The following is a 16,175-nucleotide window of genomic DNA, read 5'->3' on the forward strand; positions in this document are numbered from 1 at the left end:
CTTTAGTGAATCGTGTGCTTTTTCTTGCCTTTTTTTTTTGTTTTGTTTTTAATGGATTGTTTAAAAAGGAATTAGTTTGGCATCCAATACAATGAGACTGTCTTCTAACTCCTTATGGCAGCTTATATTACAGTAAACCTTGAATGTAGCCATTATACTTAATGATGTAATTACCAGTACAGACAGCTGTGTATAGAAAGGAAAGCTTAGTTGGCATAGTTCATTTTGGCTTAGTTATGTGATAAATTCAAGGGAGACAGTCAAAACAAGGCTTTTTCGGGCACTTTTTTTCTTTCTTTTTTTCCTTTTAAATGGAAAGCTACCATCTTGACTCGCTGTGTTTTTTTTTTGTTTTTGTTTTTTGTAACTGTTGCCTAGTTATTGAATCAGGATGATAGTTTATTGGTGAATTTTATCAGTACAGCAACTGGCTCTACAGGCATGCTCCAACCTTGAAGATATTAACGACAGGCCACAATGCCAAAATTATGGGGGATGTTTGTATATAGAGACTCCACATCTATTGTGGTCAGAATGGTTCCTTCAGGCACTGGGCCGATGGCTACCATTTGGTTCAGGAGGTCGATAGTTTCCTTTATGTAGCTGGGTTTTTTACAGAGGAGGTTTCAAGATGTATCATCCTGATTTAAACACATGGTCTGTATACTTGTTCTTGCGTTTGATGCAGATGCAGTTATAAGCAGAGGATTAATCTAACAGCAAGGCAAACATCATTTTTAACAAGAGAATTAAGATAGTATCATCCATATCACTACAGGTTTCTTCTAAGGGTTGGCATTGGATTTGTTTTGTATACAAGGCAGCAAAGGTCATCAGCCCAATTTTCTTAACTTTTGTGAATTTTAAATAATGATCAAATGCCAAAGTACAGTAGACAAATAATTATGTATACATGGTAATGGCTTATATCAACCCAATTTACGGAAAGTGTCCTTATTTAATTATCTTGGCTATTGCTCTTTGCATTTTATAGCTGAAGCATCTATTATGAAATGTGTATATACATACTGTTTTCTTTCGTCATAAGGTATCCTTCTTTGTTCTTTGGTCAGCAGGTCTTTCCAGTGATCAGCTCTCTAGGTCTCAATGAGCAAGAACTTCTCTTCCTCAGTCAATCAGCCTCTGGTCCTCACTCTACTGTCCCAGCTTGGTCAGGAATCCCGGATGTTGGAATAGTGAGTGACATCTTGCTTTGGATCCTGAAGAGCTCTGCTCAGGAAAATTCTGCTCTAACCAGAGTCCATTTTCACACATTAGCCTACCATATTATTGCCACCGTAGATGGCTTCTGGGGAAACCAGGTGGCTGCCGTTGCTGCAGGTGCTAGAGTTGCTGGGGCTCAAGCTTGTGCCACTGAAATAATTGAACCTTCACGAGTAATGTTGAAGAGCCCATTGGAATTTTCTACCTCTCGAACAGACATGGGCCCCACCGCCAGGGTAAGTGCCAAGGAGCCTGTGGCAGTATGGCACAAGGGAGGAGTGAGTTTCCATTTCACACCAGTGCTGATATGCAAAGACCCCGTTAGGACCGTTGGGTTGGGAGATGCTATATCTGCAGAGGGGTTATTGTTTTCAGAAGCTAAAACTCAGTGAAGAAATAATTTTGTGCTAATAATGACACACAGGTCATATCTGCTGCTAGCACTGAAAAGAGGAATCTCAGTTACTTCAAGGCTGCTTAGAGCCATGCTTTACAATACTTTCCAGAGGATCACCAAATGCAGATTCTAATGTCAGCCTTATGTGAAAATGTTACAGTGAGATGCAGTAATTGTTTATACCATAGCACTTTGTTTTGTATGTAACTAGTGCAAACTATATAGAGGTAAAACATTTGCCACAGGGCCTCCTTTATGTGGGTTTACAGCCTACTCTTATTTTCTAACCTGTACTATCAAGATGTTTTATGTACATACAGTCATGTGAAAACATAAGTACACCGCGGTAAATCTTTTTTTTAATGTTTTAAAATATGTGGATGTATTAATATCTTAGTCAAATAGTATATAAATACAAACACAACAAAACTCTTTTTTTTTTACATGGTCCACTTTTGGTAGAGCAGCACTCTCTAGATAGATGATCTCACGTTATCCTTAAAGTGAAAAAAAAAAGAGCCAAAATGATATAAACTGTTCCCCATCTTCTTTTTACCCAGTGCTGCAACAGCTGACACTTCATTAAAGAGAACCCGAGGTGGTTTGGGGGGGGGGGGGGGGCAGATGGGACACAGAGGCATGTTCTCTGTCTCATGACATGCCTCTGTGCCCCCCCTCCCCCCCACGCGCTATGGCCCCCTGAGATTAGGGACATTATTTGTTGCTATCTCTGAGGTAAACCTAGGGGGAGGGATTTCCTGTTTAAAACGCCTGCAGGGTTTCCAGAGCTGCTACGCCCCCTGTCGCTCCACCGCCTCCCTGCACGCTGTGAATGAGAGGATGAATCTCTCATTCCAGCGTCATGACCCAGAGGTCACGAAAGTGAAAGTGGGTCATTGCGGCCCACGGGAGCTGCGTTTTTTGGAGGCTACCTGATCTGCCCAGACATCTAATTTTTTTTTTTATTTCATGAGCATACCTCGGGCTCTCTTTAATCACTTGCCGACCGCCCACAGCCGATGGGCGGTGGCAAGGGCTGGGCCCAAACGACCGCAGAACACCCATCGACGGCGGGCGTGGTTATGCGGCGATCGCGGCATGCGTGACGCGATCAGCTGCCGGTGACAGGCTCCGCCCCCCCCCCTGCGCAGTAACCCGCCATTCGGAAGCGCCGGCGGGTTACTAGCTGCCCGATCGTCGCCATGGAAGTGTATAATACGCTTTGTAATGGATACAAAGTGTATTATACAGGCTGCCTTCTACCCTGTGATCGAGGGACCACCAGGGCAGGCTGCAGCTCCTCAGGTAAGCACCTAAGCACACTGATCTGCCCCCCCCCCCTTCCTTCTGATCGCCCACCCCCCAGACCCCTGTTTACACCCAATCACCCCCCTAATCACCCATCAATCACTCCCTGTCACTATCTGTCAATGCTATTTTTTCGGTTAGGTCCTAAACTGCCCCCTGCGGGCTCTTTGATCACCCCCCCCACACTCTCAGATCCTCCCCAGACTCCCCCCCCCCCCCCCCCCCCCCGTGTACTGTATACATCTATCCTCCCCTGTAAACACCTGTCACTGCCACCTATCAGATCAGACCCTAACCTGCTCTTATGGGCATCTGATCACCCACCACACCATCAGATCGCCTGCAGACCCACCCTCAGATCACCTCCAAAGTGCATTGTTTACATCTGTTCTGCCATCTAATCTCCCACTGATCACCCCCTGTCACTGCTACCCATCAGATCAGACCCTAATCTGCCCCTGGGCACCCAATCGCCCGCCCACACCCTCAGAACGCCCTCAGACCCCAGCACTGATCACCTCACCAGTGCATTGCTTGCATCTATTTTCCCCCCTCTAATCACACCTTGAGACACCCATCAATCACCTCCTGTCACCACCTGTCACCCCCTAGCACACCTACCCATCAGATCAGGCCCTAATTTGCCCCGTGTGGGCTCCTGATCACTCGGCCAAACCCTCAGATCACCTTCCGATCACCTCCCCAGTGCATTGATTGCATCTATTTTCCCCTCTAATCACCCCCTGAGACACCCATCAAGCGCCTCCTGTCACCCCCCCTAGCACTCCTATCCATCAGATCAGGCCCTAATCTGCCCCCTGCGGGCTTCTGATCACCCAACCAAACCCTCTCCCGCTCCACCGCAGTGACAGAATTTTTTTTTTCTCTGATTACTGCTGGTCTCTACGACTTAATTGTGGCTGAGACCAACCGTTATGCTACACAATACGCAACCGCCAATCCAAGAAGCTACCATGCCCAGCCTTTTTCGGTGGAAACCACTCCAAGTTCAGAACGTAACATTTTTGGGGGGCCTTCTCCTTAACATGGGTCTAGTCAAAAAGAATGTATTGCGGTCTTATTGATCTACGCACCCAATACATCACATGCCCATGTTCTCTGCTGCCATGTCCAGGTCACGATTTGAGAACTTCCTGCACTTCAGTGCCAATACAACCTGTCATCTAAAAGGCCACCCTGCTTATGACCGGTTCCACAAAATTCGGCCCCTCATAGACCACCTGTCATCAAAATTTGCAGATGCTTATACCCCTGTACAGTCATTTTGAGGCATTTGGTTTCCAGACTACTTGGGCCCCTTAGCGCACCTAGGCTGCAAAAAAAGTGTCACACATGTGGTATCACCGTACTCAGGAGAAGTAGTATAATGTGTTTTGGGGTGTATTTTTACACATACCCATGCTGGGTGGGAGAAATATCTGTTTTTTTTCCTTACACACAATTGTCCATTTACAATCTCATTTACAGAGATATTTCTCCCACCCAGCATGGGTATTTGTAAAAATACACCCCAAAACACATTATACTATTTCTCCTGAGTATGGGAGGATTGGAAAGCTGCATACAACAGCTTAGCAGATGATATGTCAAGTGTGACACGTTTGCTTTAAACTATTAGTGAACCTATATCTAAGTGTGCTTAAAATAACTTACAATGAGTCCATTATCTATAATGCAGTATACTTGCATTATTTTACTTAATTTAAATATACTGACAAGTCAACCCCAAATAGGTACAGTATAAGTTACACTGTGATCATACAAATGGTGAACAAGGAGCAGTTTGTGCTGGTCTGAATAATCTGCCTCAAACTTGTCCCACTGCCTCTATGTTAAACTAACTGCACCCTCATAATTATATTTTTCTTCCAGTGATGATGACATCTGGTAACACCTGTGCAGAGAACAGGTCTGTCTGCTACCGGTAGCTCCTACTTCTCTGTGGTCTTGAATGGGCACATTTATGGCTTCACAAATTTACTGTATATGAATCTTAATCTTTCACACCTCTTCTGTTCCTCTCAGTTTTTTTGCCAACATCAAGGTCTTTTCTGGTGATACTGTAGTAGACTGCACTATATGGCCAAAAAAACAGAATTTTCATTTCTAGCGTGCAATCTTGGCTTATTTCTGTTATAGCCAATTAATGTGATTCTTCAACATTGTTATTTAACTATCTTTATTTTTAAACAGCGTCTTAATTATAATCCAGCTCTCACATCCTTGAGTTATTGGAGAGATAACTATTGGAGAGATCAGGTCTCTATCTATCTATATTTTTTTTTATCTCTTAGTTGGCATAGTTAAGTCTCTACTCTTTAGGGCCATCTACACTCAGTGCATTGCAAGGGACAATGTAATTATGAAGTGATGCAATTATATTCTTATGGGGCTTGCACATCTTGTGAGGAGCGGCAGGCTCCTATGCAGTAACTCAGCATGCTGTGTGTTAACAGGACAACGTGTGCGTTTACAGTGGAACTGAGGCATACTTTCACTGTACTGTATGCCTCACGGTATGGGTACACCGCAACTCTACCATACAATGTGAGTTTTAGGTTTTGAGTTATTTGATTGCGTTGCAACTTTCACAGTGTGAAAGGGCCCTTAGTATATTGGGTAAAAATAGCAATAATGCCCTTAGTGTATTGTGCTCATTTGCTGAAGCTTTACTCCCAAACTGCAAACGTTTTAAATCTGTGGCTGCAGTCATCATCTAGATATACAAACCCAGTAAAAAAGTCTCTACTTCAACTTTTTAAGTCTTGTTGGCCGAAACTATACTCGCAAATTAGTTCAGGCAACAGTTTTTACATAAGTTCTGCAAACATGTTCCTCTGCTAGCAGCTTAGCAGCATGTACTGTTCTAGGGGAAGGAGCAGGGGAAGCCAGCAAGTGAGTGGTGCCCAGCAGTGTGAACTTCTTTTTATGTTCCTGCTGCAGAAATGCAGATCAGTGGACAACAATCCATCCTGCCCAACGAGGGGGCCAGCAGCATTTTGGACACTTTTTTTACATACCTTTTTCAACTGAGACAATCGTCATGTCTGTTTCAGTTCAGGGTCATTTAATGTGTGTACATAGCTTTAGTGTATTTTTCTGTAGCGCAAACCTTTAACTGGCTTTTTAGCACACTTGCACTTGGCTATCTGAGCTCTATCTTTTTGATATAGGAAGTTGTTAATATTTCTCCTGATATATTTATGTCTACCATCTAATTTGTCTAAGCCAACATTCTTCATTATGTGTTCAGCATATCAACAAATCAGACAAGTGACAAAAGACAGCCATGTCTTTCTTCTTTCCCGATCTTGAACTAGTCATTTGTTCCATTTTCAGTTCTGTTACTACTTGGTGTACATAGAGATTCCTCAGGAAATGGATGAGGTGAGACAGTATTCACATTTCTCTGAGAACTTTCCATAGGTATGGTTCAAACCATCAAGTCTCAGAATAGTCCATACAGTGGAGCAGGACCCCTTTCTGGAACTTCCTAACTTTCTCTAAGATCCATTTAGCATTTTGTTCTCTGTTGCTCTCTTCAAAATTCAGCTTCTATATATGGTAGTTCATGGTCCATACTTTATATTGCTGGAACCTAGTCTGCAGAATTTGAAAAAAACATTACACTTCCTTTTCATGCCAGCAAAGCATTTTATGGGGCTTTTTATTGAAGTCCTAACCTATGGAGACCTAAGCTGATCTTTTATTTTCAGCAGCCAGTCTTTTGTCTTACATAGTTCCTAAAAGAACATCAGTAGCATAAATCTAGGCTCTTTAATCGTTCAGCCCATTACTTCCTACTACTTTGTTGTCATCGCTGCATTCTACAGTAAAACCAATTTAGTGTCCCTCCTCAACACATTCCATGAGCACAAGTATCGGTGATGTCTGTTCTTCTATATTTTTCTCTGTAGATTCCTAACCTTTCCTCTTAATAACTAATGCTTCTGTGTGGTCCCTTACATATTTCTTGTTTACCATTCCTATCCTTGTATAGAACATTCCATGTATATACCCAGTCTTATAGAGACCTCTAATTTATCCCCTTGTTATCATCTACTTCCTTGCATTCCTTATTTACAGTAAGTATGCCTGCTTGCTATTTTCTGAAACTCTGCATTCATCCAGGAATATTCTTTTCCATAACCTTTAAAACCTTGACAGCTACATTGCTTTTACAATTGTTTTTACAACGCAATGTACCAGCGTGAAAGTAGCCTTATAGCTCTTACCGTTTCTTCCCTTTTTGCACTGGCAGTTTACTTCTCGTCAGACCATAAGGCAAACTAACGACTGGGAGCATAAATTAGGGCTTTCAAATCAAAATCCCATTAAACACTTTTTTTGTTTTTCATTAAGATGTTGCAATCTTATTTTTAGTTTGATTGCTTTCTTATAGTCCTGCAGAATAGAAGTTGTGGCACAGAACCCAATATTTTTTTGCGGGACAAAAGTATTGCGTCAAGGACTTTTTAAAGTATACATCAGGTGACCTAAAGAAATAAGTTTGACTTACCTGGGGCTTCATCCAGCCCCTAGAAGTCTCTGTGTCCTTTGGCGCAGCTGCAAAGCCACCCACTCATCAGCTGGTTTCTCCATAATGGCCAGCAACCCGGCTTATTCAGCACATGCATGAGTGTGCACACATGCCGCTCGCGGGCGTGCTCCTATGGATGGGAGAGTTCTGTACAGGTGCAGTGCTACTGGCTGAGAGCGCAGAACGCTCCCAGCCACGTAAATGTGACTGAACACCCAAGGAGCCAACCTGGACGAATCGATGATCATTATGGAGGGAACAGCTGATGAGTGGGTGGCTACGCGGCTTAGCCAAGGGACACAGAGACTTCTAGGGGCTGGAAAAAGCAATCAAATGAGTCATGTGCCGGCCATTTTTATAATTCTAATTGCATTTTTCAGTTCGCTGTTAATGATGGGTTGGGGTTCGACAACTTTCATTTTATTGTGGTCCCAAGAATTCAACTTCTAGCCTGTATGTTGGCAATTGTTTTGAAAAGGTGCGGGTCTGTTGAGGAGCGATATGTGCACTAACCCTTGGCAAACAATAAGAATTAATGCACCACCAATATTACATCATCATAGTTGCTATTTTAAGTGCAGAGCTATAGTGTGAGTTTTCCAGTTTGCCCAGACTGCTCCTTTTGCAGTAATGGTATCCTGTTTTCATTATTCAGCAGTGTCCTAGCATTTCAGCTTTCTCTGCACTGTTTCTTATTTTTCGATCAGGAAGTTGGGCTGCTTTAGAGAGGCAGACTTGGCTGAGTTCAGATTATGTCATTGCCCATGTGTTTTATGAGAGTAAAAATGAGGATCTCTGTATCCTAGCACTTTTTGGTAAAGAGGAACAATTGAAAACCATATAAACAAGCACTCCAGTTAAAATTGTAAACTAAGCACAAGAATGAACAAGGCCACCTTGCTGCTACAAACTCATTTCAGATAACCAGGTGTTCTATGAACACCAACTACTGTGCCTTATAAACTTGCAGGCCAGATGTTTACATCGCTACCTATTATAGCCTAAGCAATAGAGTTTATACAAAACAGAATTCTATGACCAGTTGTCCCGATCCAGAAAACTTTGTGGGCTGCTAAATCTAGTTGCATCAAAGTGTCAATTAATGTGCTTAAAGGGGAACTTCAGCCTAAACAAACATACTGTCATTAAGTTACATTAGTTATGTTAATTAGAATAGATAGGTAATATAATTTTTTACCCACCCTGTTTTAAAAGAACAGGCAAATGTTTGTGATTCATGGGGGCTGCCATCTTTGTCATGGGGGCAGCCATCTTTTTGGTTAAAAGGAGGTCACAAGGAGCAGGAGACACAGTTCCAACTGTCCTGTGTCCTGTTAACCCCTCCCAGCTGCACACGCTAGGCTTCAAATGTCAAATTCAAAATGTAAAAAAAAAAATTTGCACCAAAACAGCAGAACGAGAACAACAACATCAGAAATCCCATCATGCTTTGCACAGCATCAGGGGAAAAAAGCCCGGGCAGTTTTCTTCTGTGCAGCTAAAAATGTGGCTTGGATAAGAGAAACAAAGTTCTGATGCTGTGAAACTGTTAAAAAAACACCAGGCCTTTTCAGTGCTGCTGAGATGATTTTTAGTCCAGAGGTTCACTTTAAAGAAAAACTTGCTTGCAAAATATTGTGCAAGTTATTCCAGCTGTCGTGGTTAGTCTTCAAATACAGTTTTCCCAGCTTGTAGTCTACTATGGAAGATCGCTGGTTAATATTAATGAGCAACCTTCTTCCACTAAAGACAACTAAGTTCTGTTGTCTCTGAAACTGTCAAGCATTTAATCGAATAAACCAATGTAAAGGTGGCCATACAGAGAACGATTCCACACACAAAAATGTGAGTTATGTGATATTTCTGCATTTTGTACTGTGATGAGATTGCTGCTAAAATCTGATTAAAAGTGATAATACTGCCACCCTGCTGGTGTTGTAGTGATTAATGTAGTGCAAAACTATAGTGTTACTGACTTGTCAGTAAGAAAAAAAATAACTACTGCTCCAATTCATGGGTCTAATCCAAAAACTGTTAAAAAATAAATGCAGCAGAAAGGTGGCGCTGAATAAGATTATGAGCAAACTGAAAGTAATGGAATCTGCCAAAAAAAATCCATGTATGATTACCTTGCTTGAAGAAAAACAGTTTGTGGGACTGTTACAAACTTTTGCAACTGATAATTTTAAAGGAGGGGGGGGGGGGGGGGGTTGTAGACTACAAAATGTTATTTAAAAGGAAACTAAGTGGGAAAAAATGTGGCCAGTTACTTACCTCAGGCTACTTCCAGCCCCCTGAAGTCTTCCTCATCAATCCATGTTGCTCCATTCTTCTGCTGTCCCCCTCCAACTGCATGCACAGCACTTTGCCTCCTCCATCGCGCTCCCATTACCAAGAGGGTTTTGCATTTGCGAAGTAAAAATTGCTAGAATATTTCTAGCTATGGGAGCACGATCGAGTAGGTGCCGTGCTGAGCATGCGCAAGGGCCAGGGACTTGCTAGGTTGCACAGCTTATGGAGGGTGACACACAAGGATAATGGAGCAACGCGGAATGATGGCGAAGCACCAGGAAAACCTCAGTGGGCTGGAAGAAGCCCCAGGTAACTAACTGGCCACATTTTCTTTCACTTAATAGACTCCTTTAATGGCAAATTGAGGAGACCTCACATAGTTCTTTTAAATGAACCTCTGATTTGATATTATGCACCCTTATTATCTGTGTTGGTCAGCTATAAGTCTCATGTGAACTTAGTAGAATGACATGTGTGATAGGTCCATGTAGTTACTGAATAATGCACTAGAGTTACAGCCCCAGGGCAGGTCACAGGATGGATTGACAAGGATAGAGATCAGCTTGTTTACCTTAATATACACTCTGTTTTGCATTACAAACATCCATTTCCAAGCTCTTCCACTGCCTATAGGGAAGCTTCTTTTAACTGGGACCAAAATATTTATAGTTTTTCACATTTGCTTTGTCTTTAACTTGTATGTACAGTTCAACTCAATATGTTAGTGTCTGTGTGTATGTATATATGACCTATTTAAAATACAACACCGATGTTGACTTAAGACTTGTTGACGTTTTGGAAAAAAAATACCAGATCCAGCAAACATGGACTGTTTGTTTTTGTTTGTTTTAAAAGTGTTGTTTGCCGTTTGCAATATTCTGTGGTCACCACATAAGATACAAGTTTTTTTTAAATCCGCTCCAGGTTTGCTGATCACATTCTTCTGTGGTTTCACTAGAAATAAGTAAAACCCAGTGTAACAACCCTAATTGAGTCATACACTTTAAAATGTTGGGCTCCAGGCTTCTGGAGATATTATATATATATATATATATATATATATATATATATATATATACACACTCACTTGATCTTTGTGCTATTCTGTTGGGGCAACTGATGACTTACTGATTCTGCTGTTAGTCCTATACCAAAACAATTATTTATATTTATTCTTCTCATTCATATTCATCAGGTCATCAGTTTAAAATGTAAAAAATGTGTTTGTAGTAGTTGCATATTTTACCCTGTTTAGGACAACTGGCCACAATACCTTTGTGTTTTTTTTTTTTCTTATTCTGCATAGTCTGTATTTTTAGATCACTGGAAAAGGAAATCACACTTTTGTGATATTGTTTCGTGAGAAGTACTTTGTAACTTTTTTTTAATAAATAGTAATACTTAAAGTGTCTCTTTTTTGTCTCAAGGAAAGTGATACAATCTGTCATTACAAATATACACGCGACAGAATTACATATAAGTGATACATGAGTGGACGTTCATCCAGCAGGACCCGATTTACTAAACTAACTGGCATCTGTCATTCTGTTCATGACAACAAAGATGGATGTTTTGATGTTACAAAGGTTGAGTATCAAGTGATCTGATGACACCTCCGTAATATATATTATTAAAGTCCTAGATTAGATTTTGTTTTTTAATTGCACGTGACATTTGATTTTCTATGCACAAAGTCTCATCTGGTCAGGATAATTTATATTGCAGGGTTAGTAGGATGTGCTGTTTGATCACAAAATCAAAGTTTTAGCAACATTAAGGGCTCAAACCCACAAGCACCCTTTTCTAAGTGCTAGTGATTTGAAAAAGCTCTTGCTAATGCAATGCTATGGTTTTTTTTTTTTTTTTTTATAAAATCACACTGCTCAAGTGGGATCACATCCATAGCATTACATTAGCAAAAGCTTTTCAAATCACAAAGCACTCCTAGTGGGATCCAGGCCTAAAGGAAACCTGTAATGTCATTAAAAGTTTCACTTACCTGTTACTTCTGCCAGGCCCCTGCAGCTTTCCTGTGCCCATGCTGGTACTCAACGATCCTCCAGTCCCCTGCTACAGCTCAGTTTCTTCAGTCGCTGGCCACAGCACCTGCGTAGCCCTGGCTGCACATGTCCTTGTTTGCACTCCTGTGGCCAGAAGAGTCTTGCGCAGGCAGAGTGCTAGGTTTTCTTGTACTGCGCAGGATGCTCCCAGAGACGAGCACGAAGGAGGGAACGCACAGCCAGGACCATGCAGGTGCAGTGGATGTTGCCTTGCAAGTCAGCGCAAAGTAAACTTGACCGTGGCATAGGATTGACTGTAGGGCAGAAGCACCAGGTACATGACTTTTAATATTACAGGTTTCCTTTAAAATTAAATGATGCGTTTATGGTCATTAATTAGAGCAGCCTTCTCCCATAAAAGCATTTCACTCCCATTAACCCCCTTACTATAAAACAAAATAAGGTGCAGAATATTGCCATTAAGAAAGGAAATTCTGCGATGGGAAAAATGAAAATATTTATTTCTGCAGCTGTTGTAACAACTTTAATTTATCTTGATAAAAGGCTTCCAAAAATATCTGTTAGGGTTGCAACAGTACAAAGCTTCTATTTATCACCCAAAGGAGGAGGAAGTGTTTAACAACCATTAAAGAACAACTCAGCCTTTATTGTAGGCCCACCGTATGCCGTATGTTGAGTAAGCTGAAGTCTAAACATAAGGAATAAAATCTTTAAATATTAAATTACTGTATCTATTGTGCTCACTTACATTTATAAATTGTCTTAATATTTGGACTGTACCTAGTGAAGAATGTTTTATTTTTTGTACAAATATAGAAATGTCATCCCAATTCATTGATACTCTTCTGAGCTGGAGAGCACTGAAATATTCACACCAACCAGCCAGAACTCAGTGTCCAGACTTCGGGTTCTGGCCGTAACATATACACTGTTCTTAAGCATGACAGTAAAAGTTATATTTTAGTACAGTAGACATGTAGGTACCCTCATGGCTTTGTGCTTAGGACTATGTGACAAATTCCTGTCATGGTCAGTATTATAGGGTTGTTTTATTTTTTCTTTTTTTGGGGGGGGGGGGGGGGGGGGGGGTGTTAGCAGTTATTGATACTGCAGCTCCTCTTTGGTATTGGACCATCACAACTTAGCCCTTAAAGTTGCTGAGATATTTAAACCCCCCCCCCCCCCCCCCCATATCTTTCTTTCTTCTAGCACACTTTCAGGAACTGACTGTTCATTTCCTGAATAATCTTTACCCCTGTTTTACAGGTGCCATTAAAATGAGACAATCAGTTATTCACTTCACCTGTTAGTAGGTTTTATTATTTCAGATCAGTTTAAAGAGAACCCGAGGTGGGTTTGAAGAATATTATCTGCATACAGAGGCTGGATCTGCCTATACAGCCCAGCCTCGGTTGCTATCCCAAACCCCCCTTAGGTCCCCCTGCACTCTCTCATAAATCAGCCACGCTGCTGACAAACAGCTTGTCAGAGCTGGCTGTGTTTATCTCTATAGTGTCAGTCTGCTGCTCTCCCCGCCTCCTGCAGAACTCCAGTCCCCGCCTACATCCCTTCCCTCCCTGCTGATTGGAGGGAAGGGACGAGGGCAGGGACCAGAGCTCTGCAGGAGATAGGGGAGCAGCTGAGACTGACACTACAGATGTAAACACAGCCTCACAGCGAGGCTGTGATTTATGAGGGATTGCAGAGTGCAGGGGGACCTTAGTGGGGTTTGGGATAGCAACAGAGGCTGGGCTGTATAGGCAGATCCAGCCTCTGTATGCAGATAACATTCTTTAAACACACCTCGGGTTCTCTTTAAGCAGTTCTACAAACAAAACTTCAGTTAAGTGCTAAATAAAGTTTAATAATAGCCCAAAGTTACTCAGGCACTAAGTGTAGTGTCTTCAGGAGGATCACTGTTCTCCAATTTGTGCTTAAAGCAGATCAGAGATGAAAAACTAGCTATAGAAAGTAACTTGTCTATATATCTTATCTAAAGTTTAGATAATTTACGCAGTAAATCCAGATGCAAACAGCTTCAATAGTATATAATTTTTTCTTCCTGGGATACAATTAGAGCAGCCATATTCTGCTTATCATTACACAGCCAAGTTGCTCTACTTCTCCACCCCTCAGCCTGTGAAAACTCCATTCCCCTCCTCTCACCTCTGAAATCTTGTGTATGCTTCAGTAAAAGCCTCCTCTGCCTCAGGCTGAGCTCCTGTGAGCACTTGCAGCAGAATGCTTAGGAGCTTGGATACATTCATTTACATTGGGATGCGAAAATAATTGTTTAAATAAAATTAGGCAGGTGCATAAATTTGGGTACAGTTGTAATTTTATTGATGCCAAACCCTTTAGAACTAATTATTGGAACTCAAATTGGCTTGGTAAGCTCAGTGACCCTGACCTACGTACATAAGTGAATCCAATTATGAGAGAGTATTTAAGGGGGTTAATTGTAAGTTTCCCTCCCATTTTTAATTTTCTCTGAAGAGTAGCAACATGGGGGTCTCAAAACAACTCTCAAATGACCTGAAGACAAAAATTATTCACCATCATGGTTTAGGGGAAGGATACAGAAAGCTGTCTGTTTCCGAAGTTAGAAACATATTGAGGAAATGGAAGACCACAGGCTCAGTTCAAGTCAAGGCTCGAAGTGGCAGACTAAGAAAAATCTCAGATAAACAGAAGCGACAAATGGTGAGAACAGTCAAGAGTCAAACCACAGACCAGCACCAAAGACTTACAACATCATCTTGCTGCAGATGGAGTCACTGTACATCGTTTTACATACAGCATCTCCTTGTGTAAAGAGAGCCGAATGGTTAGTGATGCAGAGGAAGACTTTTCTCCTCCTACAGCACAAACAAAGCCGATTGAGGTATGCTAAAGCACATTTGGACAAGCCAGCTTCATTTTGGAATAAGGTGCTGTGAACTGATGAAACTAAAATTGAGTTATTTTGGCATAACAAGGGGCGTTATGCATGGAGGAAAAAACAGAGCATTCCAAGAAAACCACCTGCTACCTACAGTAAAATATGGTGGTGGTTCCATCATGCTGTGGGGCTGTGTGGCCAGTGCAGGTACTGGGAATCTTAAAGTTGACAACGACCCTAAACACTGCTCAAAATCCACTGAGGCATTCATGCAGAGGAACAAGTACAACTTTCTGGAATGGCCATCTCAGTCCCCAGACCCAAATATAATTGAAAATCTGTGGTGCGAGTTAAAGAGAGCTGTCCATGCTCAGAAGCCAACAAACCTAAATGAACTAGAGATGTTTTGTAAAGAGGAATGGTCCAAAATACCTTCAACCAGAATCCAGACTCTCATTGGAACCTACAGGAAACGTTTAGAGGCTGTAATTTCTGCAAAAGGAGGATCTACTAAATATTGATTTCATTTCTTTTGTGGTGCACAAATGTATGCACCGGTCTAATTTGTTTAAACAATTACGCACTTTCTGTAAATCCAATAAACTTCATTTCACTTCTCAAATATCACTGTGTGTGTCTCCTGTATGATATAGCTAACTGACTTTTTATTGTAACAAACAACGATTTATACAGGAAAATCATGACTATTAACAAGGTTGCCCAAACCTTTGCATCCTACTGTATGTACTCATCTGCATAAAATTCATTGGATCGAAAATCGCCCATAGCATCTGGAGCAATGAAGCAAGCTGTCCGTTCTTCTTACACAAATGTGAATGATGTGAACAAGCCTATTAATTAACATGAGCACTATGTTTCCATACAGATGTATATCCTGTGAGCGAGACCTAAAAGGTTTACCATTTTTTTTTTCTGACGCTCAGAAAAGCAGGACATTGAAAATAGGCTTCATTTCACACTCCAGTTCACGGAACATTATCTTTTCCTTTAAAAAGTGCATCAGACAAAAAACAGTCACAAAGAAATAGCTGTACACTTTGCATATTTATTACTGATCTTTGAGGATTTTCCACCACTATCCTTACTTCAAATCATCCTACAAAGACTAGTTACATCTGATGGATGATCTAAGTTACTTTCTAAAAAAAGGACCAATCATGAAAAACAGTAAAATTCAAAATACAAGTGTACACATACATACAGTGGGGAAAATAAGTATTGAACACGTCAATGTTCTCTCAATAAATATATAGCTAATAGGGTGATTGACTTGAAATGTAGAACAGATATCAGTAACGACCCCATTTCTCCACCCATACAAAATAAATAAAAATAAAAATGTCAGTAAATTAATTATACATAGTAAAGAAGAATGACACAACGGGGAGAGCAGTGATTGGCCCCAATGATGGAACCGTGATCCCGCCCTTGAGACCATCAGCTTCTAATAAAAAGCAAGTGGGAGCAGTG

The 16,175-nt window shown here is 41.3% G+C and overlaps 1 protein-coding gene across 1 annotated transcript in view; it reads left to right on the forward strand.

The window, feature by feature from the left end:
• Positions 1-2,235, forward strand: part of ADPGK (ADP dependent glucokinase) — a 5,341-nt gene extending 3,106 nt beyond the window's left edge. Inside the window, exon 2 of the mRNA XM_068273608.1 lies at positions 1,049-2,235. Within this exon, the coding sequence (XP_068129709.1) occupies positions 1,049-1,616 (568 nt within the window). The 3' untranslated portion in view covers positions 1,617-2,235. The remainder of the gene's footprint in view (positions 1-1,048) is intronic.
• Positions 2,236-16,175: the final 13,940 nt, after the last annotated feature.

Source organism: Hyperolius riggenbachi, chromosome 3 (genome assembly GCF_040937935.1).
Source record: "Hyperolius riggenbachi isolate aHypRig1 chromosome 3, aHypRig1.pri, whole genome shotgun sequence".
Taxonomy (NCBI): Eukaryota; Metazoa; Chordata; class Amphibia; order Anura; family Hyperoliidae; genus Hyperolius; species Hyperolius riggenbachi.